Source organism: Polyodon spathula, chromosome 1 (assembly GCF_017654505.1).
Source record: "Polyodon spathula isolate WHYD16114869_AA chromosome 1, ASM1765450v1, whole genome shotgun sequence".
Classification (NCBI taxonomy): domain Eukaryota; kingdom Metazoa; phylum Chordata; class Actinopteri; order Acipenseriformes; family Polyodontidae; genus Polyodon; species Polyodon spathula.
In genome coordinates, this window is record NC_054534.1 from 32,213,229 (window position 1) to 32,231,061 (window position 17,833).

General features: G+C 37.3%; 1 protein-coding gene across 3 annotated transcripts in view; it reads left to right on the forward strand.

Moving 5' to 3' along the window:
- The window catches only part of LOC121317383 (extracellular matrix organizing protein FRAS1-like), a 92,842-nt gene that overhangs the window by 21,234 nt on the left and 53,775 nt on the right, over window positions 1–17,833 (forward strand). For all 3 annotated transcript variants that reach the window (XM_041253277.1, XM_041253260.1, XM_041253268.1), the window contains exons 3-15: window positions 6,931–7,038; window positions 7,253–7,345; window positions 8,068–8,227; window positions 9,638–9,771; window positions 10,542–10,625; window positions 11,358–11,459; window positions 11,622–11,813; window positions 12,710–12,799; window positions 13,100–13,138; window positions 13,234–13,381; window positions 14,651–14,794; window positions 15,349–15,483; window positions 17,461–17,604. In XM_041253277.1, coding sequence (XP_041109211.1) covers window positions 6,931–7,038; window positions 7,253–7,345; window positions 8,068–8,227; window positions 9,638–9,771; window positions 10,542–10,625; window positions 11,358–11,459; window positions 11,622–11,813; window positions 12,710–12,799; window positions 13,100–13,138; window positions 13,234–13,381; window positions 14,651–14,794; window positions 15,349–15,483; window positions 17,461–17,604 — 1,573 coding nt within the window. The remainder of the gene's footprint in view (window positions 1–6,930; window positions 7,039–7,252; window positions 7,346–8,067; window positions 8,228–9,637; window positions 9,772–10,541; window positions 10,626–11,357; window positions 11,460–11,621; window positions 11,814–12,709; window positions 12,800–13,099; window positions 13,139–13,233; window positions 13,382–14,650; window positions 14,795–15,348; window positions 15,484–17,460; window positions 17,605–17,833) is intronic.

The window sequence follows — 17,833 nt, forward strand, 5'->3', positions numbered from 1 at the left end:
CAATATTCAGTTTCAATGCAGTTAAAACAGACTTTGCATTCTGTGATTGGCGCCAGTAACAGCTGTTTTTTGATGTCTTGAAAAACACGAACACAAACATAAACCACCCTGCCTGAGCTGGAGGTACTAAAAGGAGTATATCTGGGATTTCTAAATCTGGAAGTGTCCTGGATTAATTATGCTGTGACATCTGCTTTGAGCATAAAGAATATCTAAAATGTATACCTTGGAGGAGAGATTGTAGATCAAAAGCATCAATTAAATAAACCACATAAAACTATTCGACAATGTCTGGCATTGATTGGGAATATAATACTTTTTAAACGTTTGTGATTCAGTAGCTATTCTTATGGCAGTGTCATCATTTTTATTGAATCAAGGCCCCAGGCTACTAGACAGCTACTGCTGCAGCAGGGAGTGAGTTTATTGTAGGGTCTCTTAACCAAATTAGCTGTGCCAGTTAGTTCTTGTCTTGAGGTGCAGTTGTAATCTCCATTTAATTTGTGACCATCCAGTAATGTATAAAAGTTAAGCTGGTGTGGCTACACATGATTTACACAAAGGAACAAGAAGACAGGTACTCCCGCTTTAAAAATTCCTGTTGCAGAATAGTTGAACGCATTACTAGGGGTGTGCTGAAACTTGCATTTTCCGAGTAATTACTTTTCAGAAATGTGAAGTTCTTAAGTATTAATTAAATGGAATAAAACATGTAAATTGCCCAGTACAACACACTGTGGTCCCTCAGTTTCCCTTGCTTACACAATTATGGAGTATCAGTCAATAACAATCTGACAGCTTGATAAAACAAACTAAAACTCATTCATATTTTTTTCCACAGCGGTAGCTTGAGTTAGGTTTAACCGTGGCCCCATTTGTGTGACGAATCAGTTGATGTGCTAGTTTTGCAATATATTTTCATTGTTGGCTGATGGCCTCGGTACGATAGTACGGCAAAAAAAAAAGGTCCCCAGGTAAGAAGAAAATTGGCTCACTCTGAGAAAGACATTATCCAAAAGGTTTTTTTTATTTCTGCAGTTAAGACTCAACAAAGTAAATGCATGATAGATGGATCTGAGATTGGTGCACCTCTCAACCAATTATTAAATCCTGCAATGTATCTTCAAAACAAATACATTCTCAGTCCTCTCAGCATGTTTGTATGGAGACACTTGGTTGCTGAGACAGGGGGACCATTCCTCTGAAAAGATATCCCATCTCACTGTTTCTGCTGATTCCTGTTGCCTGGCGGGAGTGACAGATTTATGGCAATGAAGCTTGATTTGCTTTAACCCCGACAGTGAACCTGTAAACCTGTAATTGCATCCCTGAGTAGCCCTGGGGCTCACACTCAAACAGCATGAATGGAGCTGGAAACCCTTCTGCAAGAAGCAGACTTCCATATGATTACATGGTTTGATACTTGTAAGCTTTTGCATTCTTACATTCAATCTTATTGTACATAATTATTTAACAAACTAACATTCAACAGTATCTGATTACAACATCATACAGTGCATGAAAACCAGCATTCAGTTGTGTTCAAGGATTACAGATAATATTTGCCTTTTAATGCAGTGTTTTACTGGTTATTGTCAAGTTTGTAATTCCTGCAATATAGTAGTAATAAAACATAGCTAACTTGCTTACAGCTGTTGTGTTATTTGAGAGCAACTTCCTTCCATATATATATTTTGTAAGGGAAGCTTTTAAGTTAGATAGAGAAACAGTTCGGTTTTAGCATTTCACACTAACATTTGTGATTACTGTACAGCTGTATGAGTGACAGGCTGTTGCTTTTAGCACTTATTTTTCAAGTGAATAGTTTGGCCTCCCTTCACATGGCACAAAGCAGATGGAAAAGGACATGTTAAACCTGTCCTTTGTAATGAAGTGCAGCTCTGCGGTAAAAAAAAACGTGCACCAAAGGCTAACATTCAATATAGCTCATTGTCTGCTCTAGTGTTTACATTGTAATCTTAGCAGATATTTGAGAACATCAATGGGAAATCTCACATTGTGTGAAATTTCAGACAACGGGCTTGATCTCGTTGTCAGCCTCACTTAAAGCACTAGTTTGATTTTAGTTATCCAAGGAATCTGCTTACTTTAGATGGGAAAACAGGTCTATCAGAAGAGATAACATGGCGGCGTGTTCAACAACGTTTACCACCAAGGTGGAATTTCTGTGATGAGGCCAGATAAAATTGACCACTAGGGGAGTGCATCAGTAATTTACTTTGTAATATGCCTAGCTGCCTTGTTTCACTTCTGACTTACACAACACTATTTAAAACCATATGCAGTAATACTTATACAGTTTACCATCAAAATGGTCAAGTGTGACAGGATAGCCAGGAGGACAGAGACTCAGAGACAATAAACTGCAGTGAAAACGCTGCTGCGCTGTTTTAATCCACAAAAAGTAAATCAAAAAGTCAAACAAAACATGGCTCGCAGAACCAAAATAAAAGGTCAAACAAAAAAACTGTTCAGGCTGGGCAGAGCCTTCACTGAACACAGAAACACTCACCCCAAAACACCTCCATCAAACAAAGTAATTTCCCCCTTTTTTTATAGCATGTGGCTGGAGCCTAATTATCAATTATTCAATTAGTGCCAGCCACATTCTTACATGTATTTTGGCAGGGATAGGAAATTAACCCCATCCCTGCCAACCACCACCAAATCACCACAGCACAATATTTACAGACAGGGCCCTGCCCTGCCACACCAACCCATGAAATTAATTAGCAAATTATGTGATTTAATCTAAAAAAGAATAGGCTTTGGAATAGTGCTGTATGGTTAAACTCTCTGGATAATGAATGTACAGTCTTCGGTTAAGTTTGGGATGGATCTGTTCTAGGTAATGCATTCATAAAGAATGCATGAGCGGCAGTTAATGACTTTCACTGAATATGAAAACAGTGTTGTTGGATGTATTGGTGTTTTCCTAACTCCTGCATATTGTATTTATAAAAAAAAACTCTGTTGTCTTTCCATTTCCTGAGTCAGAACCACTACTCAAGATCAGTAAAGCTGCTTTCTCACTGAGCTTTTTAATAGGTTGTGCCCAGTAGAGTAAACAAACATTTTGTAAGAGGCACTTTTTCATATGTTGATATAAGAGCAGCTTATTTCAAAATCTCATGTGAGAGTCTAGGTGGACAATGTATTTCACAATACTGTATTCAACACTGCATAATAAAGGAAATAAAGTTAAATAATACTAAGTGAACTTCAATAAAGAAGAAAACAAAAGCTGTTGGTTACTGTACACACAGAGGCTGTCACTCATCACAGCTGCAGTATGTTAATCGTCTGTCATTTATCCCTATTTATGGAGCCTTTGATATGTTAAGTCTAAAGGCATACTGAGTATATAATTTCAGAGTTATCAAACATGTGAAACAGGTCTCTATTTTTAACAACTGCCATTGAAATACTTCTGCGTTCTGATTGAGCTGATCTGCTGTAAGTGGAATGAGCTGCCTTTTTAAGTCATACATTTTATATAGATGAAACATGTACTGCATACAGTACCATTTTTAATGACAGGATTAAATAATGCTTTCACTCAACTCAATATTATTCTCATCAGCAGCTGATTTGTGCTGTTGTTTGTTTTGTCAAAGATCTACGGGAGTTGTATGGTAGCTGGTTATTTCTGGCAGATTAATCTTCATATCCATGTATCCACACACTTTGTTAAAGAAAAACGAAGAAAAAAAGTACAGTGTAGAAATGTGATATTAGAGTCCTTTGGTAAGAGCAACAACATGAAATGGTATGGGTCTGCTAAGCACATTGGTAGGAATGAGACATAGCTTGGCTAATTTCCCTCCTTTAGCTGTACTGTTAAACAGCTACTGTAGTAAACTGGTGTTAGCTGCGTTTTTAGAACCGGCAGGGCATTGCAAAGGGATGAATTAAGCAGACCCTCAAATCAAATTATTTACTACCCTGTACATTTAGGCCATTAAGTCACACAGAGCTATTGGCAGGGTTTGGAATTATTATTTTTGCCAGTGACTTACTGGAGTCATATGAAAGGCTTACCTGAAATGCCTTGCAGTTATTGACCCTGAATACCGGTAATTCCATTTTGGGATGTTCAGTAAATTCCTGCTCCTTTGTCAGTGTTAAATATCATTACTGTCTCCAGGTGCTATGAAATGATGCAAGTTATGGACAGTTTCATTGAGCCAGTGTGCTGAGGTTTTGGTCCCTACAGTACCTATGCAGTGTTTTGACTGATCATTATTGCCATTGTTTTTAGGTGTTTTGCTCAAAAGAACTAATTTGCATGCATCCTGTATGATAGCTCAGCTCTAAGCTTTCTTCAGTCTTTTAAGTAACCCTTCTTGCTATTCACTTTCTAGGTATGATGTCTGAAAGTACCATGTGCTCCTCATCTGCTATGATATAAGGCCTAAGGAAATCCTGGTTTCCTTGTGTTTGTGCAATAGTGTGGTTCTGTCATATGGATTAGGTGAACCACTAAATGCCTTCCATGTAAAAGATCTTTCAATAAATAGTATTGTTTTTGAATGGGCATTAGCAGCAGCTTACAATAGCTGCCCAAAGTCAGTTAGAACTTTCCTGCCAAATTTACTGTCATGAGGGCCATACATGAATTGAAATGGCATAGTTGGAGTTATGCAGACAGGTTGTCAGGTTACTGGTACCTTCAACATATTACAGCCTTCTCGGCATGGTGGGACCAGACAGATGCACTCGGCCATACATTTCTCACAGTCAGGACACTTTAAAACAGCAGGCAGAGTTTTAAATATAACCGTACTCTTAAATCATGCGGATCAAGCATATGTAATCACTCAAGCTGATTTAGTTTGCATTGTGTGCCAGCATGCATCCAGTGTAGATATTGTAACTTGAGGATGACTGTATCGTTCACCTACAGGTTCCTGCCAGCAAGATGCCAGAGAAAATGCTTTATTACAACACAGGAATTATTTTCCCTGTAATAATTTAAACATTTGCTAGATGCTTGATGCTCAGGCCAACAATTATTATTTTATTTTTATTTCTTTTTTTTTGCAGTGAGAACGCAAAACCAGCTAAAAACTAAAAACTAAAAAGAAATGTCAGGCTGGAGGAAATTCTGAAACTTGTTCACCTTTATGATCCTATCCCAAGTAACCAAGATAGAGAGTCAGTAAAACACGTGTCAAACTACACATTACTGTACAATTGGGTAGTGCATGCAATAATACATTCTGCATACCGTACTTGTATCCGACAGGAAATATAATTGGACACAAATTGTTTCTGCTGTGCTGCAGTTTTTAATTGTGTTGCACACAAAGACTAGGCTTGCATAAATCTGACTGTAAAAGTGAAGGCACAAGGGAGCAATTCTCATACTAGTCCTCTTCCACACTTTCAAAAAGTATGTGAAACATGCTGCTCTATATCAGTCCTCATTAGTATATCATCTGAAAAGACACATTGAGAATTACGGAGGGTGCCATGGTCATTATGCCAAAAATGTACTCCTGGGGAGTGTACGTTTCATGGGAGTGATATATTAAGAACTGATGGTAAACTGTGACTTCCTGGCACTTTTCATGCTCTGCACATTGCCAGTTCAGAAGACCTAGAATCTGGTTTTGAAATTTTCCGATCTTGAAATTTCAGCTTACCTGCATGCTACCATATTACCAATGACAGAGGACCTGTATGTGAGCTGCTTACTTTCTGTGACAGATTTTATATGCCTTAGCAACTCCCACACAGCTCTTTTCAAAATGTCCACTCTAGTGCTCTTGGGTTTGAGATTTGTCCTCTAAATCACTGCAAGAATAATAAATAAAAACAGAACAAGTGCTCTGGTTTTTCTGTTCCGTACCACATCATGGATCATTATTGCTGTGTTACCTGTTTGACAATGTGGGCGATAATCCTGACACTATCAGTGCACTAGAGCCAACATTTTGAAAAGAGCTTTGATGTAGACTTTAAAGTTATAAGTATATAAAGTTGTCAGAATGTTAACCATGAAAAGAAAAATTGCAGGTACATTATTTAAACAGTTGTAGCAACACGTGAGGGTTTTTCTGAACATCGCTACTTACTCTTTAAGGTAACTTTCAAATGAAGAAAATCTACTGAGGCATAATCATTTACATTTAGATAGTTGGCTTTTGTAAAGCCATACTAAGAGCCAGAACAAGGACACTTGATATTTTACACAGTAGATGTAAATTACTTAGAAAATGAACTCAGATAGTGCTGGAAAGACCCCATTACCAGGGTAACGTCCGTAGTTTGGTAGTATTTTTATCTTGATAGCAGCTGCCACATATCATTTTGATCCTGTAGTACCAAATAAATCTAACTCGCATTGCTTAGCACTTGGCAAACCATTTGCAGTTGACATGTAATGCTGGTTAGCTAAAGATACTCTTTGGATTCAGATGGTATCTCCCAAGCTGTCCATTGCATTACAGTTTCATGATGGTTCATAAAGATATTTGTGCTATTTGGCACTTCAGTTGCTGAGTCTGATTTAGATTGATGACTGTCGTAACTTGTTCAGCTTTTAGACCTGATAAAGTCTGGGACAGTCTGGGTGAGACACATGATATGTCCTGATACTAAATTGGATTTATCAGTGTGATAATATTTCTTGATCTATTCACAGTACAGTTTGCTTGGTGTGATCAGTAGTTTGTGCCAATAGGTAAGAGTGATGAAATCTAAAATCACAGATGAGTTTTACCACACGACTCATTAATCACCCATAGAATGGCTGTTAGACTCTTGGTGAGAACAATGTGTTTGTAAATATCGTAACTATGCCATGGTTAAGTTTGCTGAGATGTATGTCATTTACAAGGAGTATATTTGGCAGTTTGTGATGGTTTCTGTAATGATAGTAATCCACAATTCATTTATTTGTAGAATAATACAGTATGGAATCCTGATTCTTGCCAAGAGTGCAGCTGTTTTAGTGATATTGTGATCTGCAAGACAACTCACTGCTACAATCCCCAGTGTGATGTCCAAAAGGTAATTTCTTTCAGAAGATAATAGAAAATTGGATTTAATATTTACATGGTTATGTGTATGTGGTTAAAACACCCCACAGCATCTTTCTATAGTGTGCACATATTTAAACTATTGTGTTTTATTCTCTTTGTAAAAATGTAAATTACTGTAGGGTCTTATACATTCCTCTAATCAAAGTTTTAGTTCTTAAAATGATACAATTTTGTTATGCTAGGGGGAACTCTTCAGAATACCACCAAATAAATGTTGTCCTGAGTGTGCCCCTCGAACCCAAGGCTTTTGTCAGCATGAGGAACAGATCTATGGGGTAAGTGCTGCACTGTTTGATCATTATGTTTTCAGTAGAATTAATAGACCACAAAAGTTATCAAAGCATACACTTATAATGGTTGCCTGTTTAGTTTTTTCCTCATGCAAAGCACGTTTGTGGTGTTATGTGCCAGTGTGCCGTACAGGCTGTTTAATATTTCTGTTGGCTTTCCTGAGGACTCATTCAGCTCACATTGGAAGAACACGCTTGCTGTTACGCACCACATTCACTTCAGGGAGTCAATGTAAACTTTAAAGAGAATTTACCCATACATGAAACAAAATACACATTAAAACCTGGTTCATATTTTTAAATGTCTGAAGCAAATGCTTCTGCATACGTAGTATAGTGTTCTACCTGTATATTATTCCTCATTTTTACAATAAAAAAAGTGTAAAACTCAAAACTTTTTGACAGTAAATCTCATATATTAGCATAGTTCCCCTAATACTGTATGAAAATGTACTGTAGGAGTAAACATGGACTAAATCGGGCTGCAGGTAACAATTTTTTTATGACGCTTATAATGAAAGATGTTGATAATACGTAGGAAATGAAAGAAGGTAATAGAAAACTTAAACAACAAACTCACACTTTTTAAAACACTCCCTGCTTAATGCTGTTATATTCCTTGCTGACTTTTCATCACAAGGGGCAGACCCTTGAAGGCATACAGAGGTTAATGGTTCTAAATGTTGTTGTTGTTTGCCTTGTCACAGGATGAGAGTGAGTGGATGAGCTCTCAGTGCACTGTGTGCTCCTGCACTAATGGGAAAGTTGAATGTGGTCTCAGGCGCTGCCCTCCCCTTTCTTGTGGGAGAGAAGAAATGCAGTATACGCCATTTGGAGAGTGCTGTCCTGTATGTGTGAGGACTGGAGGTAAGTCTTACTGTAACTCTAAAAAAATCAGGAGGATCCAAGGGAACAACTTAAATAACCTGAATTTGCATTATTAACTTTAAACTGTGTTTTCAGACATGCTGTACAACACTGGTTGGTTTATTATTTTAATTTTTTCATAGCATAAGAAAATGAAATATTTGAAATTAGTGTGTTCCTGTTGCTTTCTAATTAATTCTAAAGTTTTTTTTTTTTTAATTTTATTAACTTTCTTCATAGTGCCATGACCTTTTTGTTTAACAGTCTCCTTTTTTAGACCAGCTCTATTAAGCCCTGTAAGGGAGTAGAAGATGAACAGTCCTGAGAAACCATCTGGGTCAATCCCTGTTACTGTAACTCTTGTGGTGGAGTATGCTTATTGCTGATATATGGTAATAATTTACACAGCTGGTAATTTAAAATGAAGAAGACCAGCATAAGAGCAGGTTTTGATTTTCTGGGAACTGTCGAGCTTTCAAGATAGTCTGTTGCATAATTGAATCAACACCAAAAACACACATACACTCTCAAACACATAACTTAACCACAAGCAATATACATTACTGAGTCCCTTGTATAGCTCACTGCAAGGAATCACACTATTCATCCAGAAGCTAACAACTCAATTTTAAATTCTGAGGTAAAAAAAAATTAAAATTAAGTACACAGTGCCTTCGGCCTTCAGCTAATGCCTTCATCACTGTACAAATCCTGAGTTAAACCAAGACAACAAAATGTGTTTTGCACTTGTGTGTGCTGGAAGGTAGCAGAAACAGCAAGTAGACAGCTTTACATGTTAGAACAGCCTTGCTTATTTTTCTATAAGGACATTGTGTTATTTTTTCTAATTTGTGAATACTGTCATTTACCAGTTTTCTTCCTGTCTTCTTTTTGAAAGGGTGTTGTTGTCAAAATAAAATAATGATTTTTTTTTTTTTTTACCCATTTACTTCAACAACAGTGGACAATAACACTTTTTTTTTTTTTTTAACAGAGTTAAAAATGACTGTACCAGCATAGTTTCTTAGTAGTCTGTATCGTTGTACAGTCTTGAATCTTGAAACCTCTTACAAATGTATTAGGAGTGAGTTGATGAGGGAGATAGAGACTAGAAAGTGATTTATCTTTGGTGAAATGTCCCAAGAAGTGTTTCTAATCAGCAGCTTTTAGTTCAATTGCATGTGAAAGCTCAGGTTGGCTAGTGGAGGTAAATTATTGTTTTACACAATGCCATCTGTATTCAAATGAGGCTGCTTCACGCAATTGTAATGGATGAAAAGACAACTCACGGCCAGTTTTCTGTCTGTGAGAGCACGGTTAAGGTTCTAATTTTCATAAGATTAGTTTATTTGTAGATCAGTGGATGCCTTAGAGTATTGATGCTGTTAATGGCCCTATACTTCCCCACAGAGACATGCTCATTCGAAGGACAGGAGTATCAGGATGGGGAGGAGTGGAAACCCACACCATGTTCAAAGTGTATCTGTAATAATGGAGCCACTGAATGTTATGCTGCTGAGTGCCACCCTGTAGTGTGCAAGAAGGTCTGTACCCTATACTTTATTTCATTAGTGGCTTTGTATACTGCTATTAAATGTACTGTTTATACTGTACAGTTCCATGCTCATAATATTTAATATTCTGCCTGGTATCGTTTTATGTATGTTGTTTTTCTTTGCTATTTCTGATTACTATAATACTGTAGTAGCTATAAAACATGACAACTGAACAAAATGTGATATCAAACAGGTGTGAAAGAAACCATTGTGAACAGTTACACATTATCCCTTGGAAATGCAGAAACATTAGAGGGGCCCGTAAAATGTTTGAAAATGAAAATTTGTAAATCATTAAATACTACACAGAAGAAACCCCAGCAGAAAAATGAGCCGGCCACAGCTTTACCAGCCATGGCAATGCAGGGGATTAGGGGCACATATTACAGAGTATTGCAGAAACATTAAGCACACTGGTACTGACCTGGGTAAATCTGTGTCACAATCAGTACTTCAAACACTGCACAAAAGGTAGTTTATAGAAGGAGGGTGTTACAGTATTTGAGCATCATGCACAGTGTTTATGGATGTCATTTTAGATCAACTGCCAGCCTGTGAAACAAGCACTTAGTATGTTCACATGCTAAAAAAAAAATCAACCACAGAACAGAAGTTTGGAATCCCTTTTTTACCCAGAGTACTGTACATTTTCCCAGTGTGTTCCTTTGTACAAAACATTTGCATTGCCTCTGAATATCATTTACAGTTTATTTTGCTACTTTAACTCTTCCAGTTTGTTCTTTTGTGTCTCCCTATAGGATGAGAATTTGATTATCTATCCTGGAAAGTGTTGCCCACAGTGTGTGACAAACTCCTGCCTGGTATCTAAGAAAGAGTACAAGGTAACCTTGAGTGAACTGGACAACAACCATTTCTAGTCAGGAGCACAGCTGCTTTTCTCCCACTGCTGGCGCTCAGCTCGCTCTGATAAGAAATCCCAGCAGGCTTTGAAGGTGGATGAAAACTGAAATAAAGAGTTGTTAGAAGTGAAAATTAAAAATGGATCCTTTGGCTCGCTAACTTTCTTGGCATGCAACCTGATACCTGATAAAGCTAGACTTTTTCACACCAGCAATCTCTCAATCCCCTGAACAAAGAGAATCAGAGAGATAACCATTGGATCTTCTGTAGCATTCACACTAGTGTGGGATTTCAGTCCTTTGATACCTTTATCTGAGCCTGTCGAATTGTGATGAAGTTCAGTGTAATAAGAGGGCATATATGTATTTCTTGCTATCAGAAATCACAATTTAATTTATAATATAAACTGGGATGGAAATGAAACCCAACATGGTCAATGAAACATGCTTCCAGAAACGTGTTTCTTCAAAATTGGTCAAAAATGATTTGGGGAAAACAGTCTGATAATTGATATTGCATTGAGCGGCGTTGGCTGTTGTATACAGATTGCCTGTCAGCATAGAATAGTTTATCGGGTGAATATCTAAAACACTAGAAACATTTAAAACTATTTTATTCTGCCCTTTGGGGCAAGTGATGTGTCAGGAAAGGACGAGCCTTGATTGACTGATCTGCCTCTGCTCGTTCACCACATTTCTTATGTTCTCCTGAAGCATGGGGAACAGTGGAAGAAGAATGCTTGTACCACCTGTATCTGTGATGGGGGAGAGGCCCGTTGCCATACCCAGACCTGTCCGGCAAGCACCTGTGAGAGGGTAGGTTCACCTGCTTAGTTGTTTACACTCATAGGTACATTACTACTTGCAACAGTGATCGTGTATGTTGGGTTATTTAACCTGTGGTCTAAAACTAAACACTTATGTGATAATGTCATGTGGTAGTATTGATTGGTTCCCCTTTTCCTCTGTATGTTCTAGGGCCAGAACAAAGTGAAGAGAGCTGGCCAGTGCTGTGAAGAGTGTGTATCATCCAAAGGAAACTGCCTGTACGAGGGCACCATCTGGTACCATGGCGAGATGTGGAATGGCACCGGTTGTGAGTTCTGCATGTGTGAACGCAGCCAGGTCATATGCCAGAAAACAGAGTGTGCCAAAGTGGAGTGCATATGGGTAAGAGCAGTTGTGTCTCTAGTGAAACTGGTTTAGTGAAACTGTGTCAGAATAGATGTGTACATTTAATAGTCTATGACTGTCAGATATGGTCTGTTCTGTATTTTCTGTACTTTTTAGGCTGAAAATCTTATAGTTTGTATTTTTACTACCAAACAGAGCTTAATATTGGAAATCCAAATTGGTTTAGGCAGCTTGATGAGGATACAGTGGTATTAACTGAACCCTAGCAGTTCTATATATTAGCAAAGCATTCCAATGCCCTCTTGGGAATTTTGAGCAGTGTGGCTTTTTTTAATTGTGTTGATTGGAACTGTCAACAGTATCATTTTCTCATTCTTTCCATCCTGACTGCGGATCCCCTTGCACTCTCGTTGAATATCTCAAGTAACAGAACAAAGGAGAAATAGAAACCTACAGCAAACACGTCTGAAATCTCAGAAAACAACCCCTGTGAAGACATGTATATCTCTTCCTTAAAGCTACATTTGTGTGTAGCTCTTTCATTATGCACACAACAGGAGTTGTATTTCCAGGTTTTGTCTGAAATTGTTTTACTCACCCGTTGCAAAAGCTATTATTAAGCAACATTCAACCAACTAAATAAAACAAGGTGAAACATTGCCCACAACCAGGAGAGCAGAAAGGATAATTATATCAGTTTAAGTGAACAGTGTCAATGTTACATACATAGCCTGTGCTGTGATGTTGTCTTCATTTTTATAAAAATAAATAAATAATTGCACATAATGTATTTCCTTTGGCCTTCTCTAACATTTTTACTGTCGCAAGAACATCTGTGATAAATTGTATGCAGACTGAAAACTAAGTTTGTGTGCTAAAACTAACTTTACTGTAGGAAGTTCATGTAAAAAGAGTTTGTGAATTTTCTACAGGGTGAAGAGTTGATATATTTACCAGGAAAGTGCTGTCCAGAATGCCTCTCCATGAGCAGTTTCTGTGTTTACAAGGAACAGTCCAAAGAGGTGAATCATGAGGGTTAAAACAAGTGGTGACACGTGTGTACTACTGTGTGTGGCGTTGTTCTAGATATATGCATAAACATTAGACTTGCTTACAAATACTAAATCTGAAAGACAGATCCTACCGCATGGCAGGGCTTTTTATCTTTTTTTTTTTTCAAAAAAAGCATTTTATTTTTTAAGCAATGAATACTATAGATTTTTCAATTCCTCATTACTATACTTCTAAAACATTATCATTTGTTTTTCCTATAACCCTGTCACTGTAAATATCATTATGTAATGCAATTTGTTTTGACCTAGGGACCACAGTCTGACCTCAGAGGTGAAAAGCATCTTGCTGTAAGTATAGCTTTAAATGTTCTACCACTCTAGCTTAATCTTTTTCACACATTTAAACAAAACTGACTGCAAGACCCTTTTTCTCCCTGTTTTAGAATTTAGAGAAGTGGCGAGAGGGTGTGTGTCGAGAGTGTGAATGCAGGGATTCACAAGCGCTGTGTTTCCAACGCTCCTGTCCCTCCTGCCCTGTGGGCACCTTAGCTGTGGCAGTGGAGGGCAAGTGCTGCCCACAGTGCAGACCAGGTAACAAACATCGGACTTCTTTAAGATGTATTTAAACAGTCCTGTATACAATCAATACACTTGTGTATAGTCATTATTTTATTATTATGTTTTTGTTAGGGTGGGATTTGTTTTAGGATGAGGTTAAATCACTCCGCTATACTGTACTTTTGGTGAATGGAATTAAACTTATAAAACCTCTCCGTCCAGCTTGAATGTTACTGCTGTAACATTAAACAGATTTCAAGCAGACTTCTATTATCCAGTACAATTTGTAATTATCTAGCTGGTAATTTCTGCTGCCTCATATATTGTTCTTTATACACTTGAGAGCATTTTATTTGTTAATTGTAAACACTTCTTTAGCTGACTAATTAATAAGAATGGCTTTTAGAGGTTATTATGGGTAATAAAGTGTTATTGCTCTCTTCGTTGCATTAATCCTGTGCTGTGTTCACATTAATTCTGAAAAAGCATTTTGGGAGATCAGTAATGAAATGGTTGCCTGCTTTCGTTAAATCCAAACAGACCAGCAAGTCCAATGAGTCAGTAAAAGCTACATAACAGAAGTACCATAAAGGGTATTATTCCCAAATCATATTAGCCAAGTTGTACACAACTGGCCTGTTATAGAGATTTTTCATTCTCTCCAAAGCTGTCCTTTCTAGCCCACATTGATACACTTTATTTACCAGTTTGTGGTGTATAAGATATATTCTTGGCTTCAAATGAGTTTGGGTTCATAATAATGTTATTTTCTTGACAGCAGCAGAAACTAGAATGCAAATTTGAATCCACAGTTTATAGTTCCTGCTCGGCTGCATTCATTTCCTGCTTTGTTTGTATCCTCACAGCTGTGATAAGGATAATAATCTATTTTCTCTAAGCTACTACAAGCACAATTTGGCAACCCATCTGTATGAAATATTGTTAATGAAGTGTCCTTCAGTCTTACTGCCTCACTATTGAGGGCTTTGCCATACATTCTAAAAGACATGAATATAAAGGAACTCATCCAAACCAACTGAGCAGGATACATTTCAATTTTCACCCCCTGGAACAGCATTACAGATCCTGAAAACTCAATTACAGAATATTATGCATTTACTAACCTTACAATAAGAAACCCTCTTTAATGTCTACAGTATCTGATTCAGTTATCCCTACTCTGGTATGTTGCCATGTTACAGATATGACAAGGCACTTTTAGGGAGAAGGCTGTCCGGTACCAATTTTCACGGCTAAACTTGGCCACAGTGTTAAAATTCCATTCTTTTTTTTGTGTCCCAGTCCAGTGCCACTCAGACTGCTTAACCTGCTCCCATTCCCCTGATCACTGTGAAAGCTGCCGTGACAGTCGATTGCTTCTGCAGAATGGCCGCTGTGTGCAAGCTTGTGAACCTGGATTCCACGAGAATGGCAGAGTATGTAAAGGTATGCCAACCACAAAGTAATGAGTAGCCACGGCATGGAAAATAAGCTCCCAGCATGGTTACTTAGTCATTTCTTTCTTTCTGAACTGTTCATGACAGAACTGACACACTCACACTTACCCCTTACAACACACAAGACCTTGGCGATTGTAATCTCTTGCAATTAGCACATTTTAAAGGCTGCCACATTTTGACTTTAAATCACTGGCAAGGGCTGAATGCATTCCAAAGTTGAAATAGTATGTGAGAGATAAGGTTGTTAGCTTTGGATTTCACAGACCATAAGATTGCAGTTGAATTGTGTAAGTCAGTAAGAAATGAACATACTCTACATTTGTGGTGTTTCTTGTTTCCAGCAAAAATGGTTTCTTAAAAGATTACTCCAGGCTAGTTTTCTGAAATGGTTCTTAGGGTTGTGCAATGCACAGAGGCCTGGCATTAGTGGCATGCTTCCCCACCTCACATAAGAAAGTAGCATAGTAAAGAATGTTCTAAGCAACGTAAACCTCTTTCATATGGAATATTACAGATGGTATTTTTCTTGTTCCTCTGTAGCCTGTAAGGAGACTTGTGCTGCTTGTAAGAATGAATTTGAGTGCACCTTGTGCGGGAAGGGTCGACTGATGAAATATGGAAAGTGCGTGACAGCCTGTGGAGACGGATTCTACCAGAATCAGCGGCAGTGTACAGGTAATCACATTTATTACAAACAAACTATTTCATTTTTTGCAACTGTTTAAAATAATGAAGTTTATTCTTCTAACTGATAGATGCAATGGGTACATTTATTGAAGACTGAGAATGAGACAGATCTGTAATTAAGGAGTCAACAGTTTTATGGAAATATCCCTTTTCATATCTGGAATTGAAGTCCTGAAACTTAGAAACCTGTGGTGCAGCTTTGTGTTTGTACAAATGAGTGTGACAAGACCCAGCTTCAATCTTTCCTGGTTCAGAGGGAATGCAAATCATTTCCATCCACTGGCTTTTCAGAGGGTTTCTAAAATGGACCCAATTTAGGCAAGAATGACAGAGAATGTGGATTACCTCAAATCATTCATGGCTTTAAATGTTCAGTAATATAAACAATAGCAATGAGCACTCTGAACTGACCCTATTTTTCATGTGTCTGTTTTATTGGGTTAAGTTCAAAATGGATGTTCTGTTGGCTTCTTTATCAATAGACTAGGACATTTTAATGCATAAAGTGAATGTTGTGAGTGTTATGACATTTTAGAATTACTAAAAGGGTCATGGATGTTAAAGTAAGATAATAATAATAATATAGAATTGTGTATTTTGCTTCTTGGGTACTGCATTTGTATAAGATGGATTTATATCAGACTGAACTAAGCTGTGGTTCTGATAATTTCCTAAAAAAGCGAGTTTATATATATATATATATATATATATATATATATATATATATATATATATATATATAGTAGCATGTATCAGAATTGTTATTAAATGTACACAATTACTATTATACAGAAACAGCGTTTTTCTGAAAACTTCAACTTACGCAGCAAACATTAGCAATAAAAAAAAACACTATTAACGTGGAATCTTAATTCCACTCACTTAAAGTCATTTCTGCATTGTGCCTTATTAAGAGATGGCAATAAATAGCTCCTAAACAAGCCATTTAAAAATTGTGTATCAAGCCTGCAGCAATTAACAAAAGGATTTAAAGTTTAATTTCACACTTTAATGACCATAGTAATACAATTAATTTTAAAGCAGTTTACAGTCATTTAACCATATGGGCTACAGATTTGTGAAGATTTGTGAAGCTAGCTGTTTAATGTGAGCTTGCCTGGTATTGATTGTCAGGTATTACCAAGTGTAAGTATGGAGAAGTCCATCTGACTGTCAGTCCAGTGGTCCAAATGACAAACTATTTAAAAAGGAAATTGAGCTATAAGCTAGAAGTTGAATAAAATGTGCTGCCTCTCTGCCCACAGTGTGTGGCGTTTCATGATTTATGTGTCTGTACCATACTGCCAGTATCTAAGAAATAGAATTCTGTACCTGTAGAATTCCATACATAATAAAAGAACCCTGGTCAGAGTGCATTGCTGTCTAGTAGTTGATCGCTTCCTACAGAGGTTCCAAGACAATGGCCAATAATTAGATGTTAGAAATCTGTAAACAGTGCATTTGTAGTCAGAGATGTATGTACCTTGTTATTGTTTTACTTTCCTTCTATTTATTTGTTTTATGTTGTGTGGTGGTGGTTGGAATGGAGCTTCCTGGTTGGTAAATGAAAGTTCTGAAGTTTCTAATGATTAACTTGTCATAAGTAGTTCTCTGTTGGGGCTTATATTGGCTTTTCATTAGGCCTCTGTGTTGGGCCTTATATTGGATTTTCATTAGGCCGCTTAGTAAGCAAATAGCTCAAGACAGTAGACAGAGCTAACCTTGGCAAGTCTCTTTTGCAGTAGATAACCAGACTGAGGCACATGAAGTCTTGTAAGTTACCCCGGGGTTACAAAGTATGTCAGTTTTTAAAAAAGCCCTTCTGTTTCCTAATAATATGTATCTACACACTCAAATAAACACAAACTAAACTAAAAAAAAACAAACAAAAAAAAAAAACAAAGCTTTAAAAATAATTCCCACAGTTTAAACTTTAAAATGGCTGTCCCCTTTTCTTTTCTGCAGCTTGCCATGAGTCATGCGCTTCATGCAGAGGCCCTGCTGAAAGAGACTGCCTCTCCTGTGAAGATCCATCACACATGCTCAAGGCTGGGACCTGTGTGGTGAGCTGCGGACAGGGGTTTTACGTCAACAGTGGAAACTGCTATGGTAAATAAATACCAGAATAAGAATGTTATATATCCACTGTATTTTTTTTCATACTATATTATTGCGTATTGTAATATGATATTGCGTATTTCTGAATAGCACTTCAGAAATCAAAGGCTTTACTCTTGTTTTGGAAAACCATATTAAATTAATTAATTACTCAGTAGCAAAAACTATTCTGCAGCTCCCATTTAATATTGCATATTTGTTTTAGTTTAATTCAAGGGTA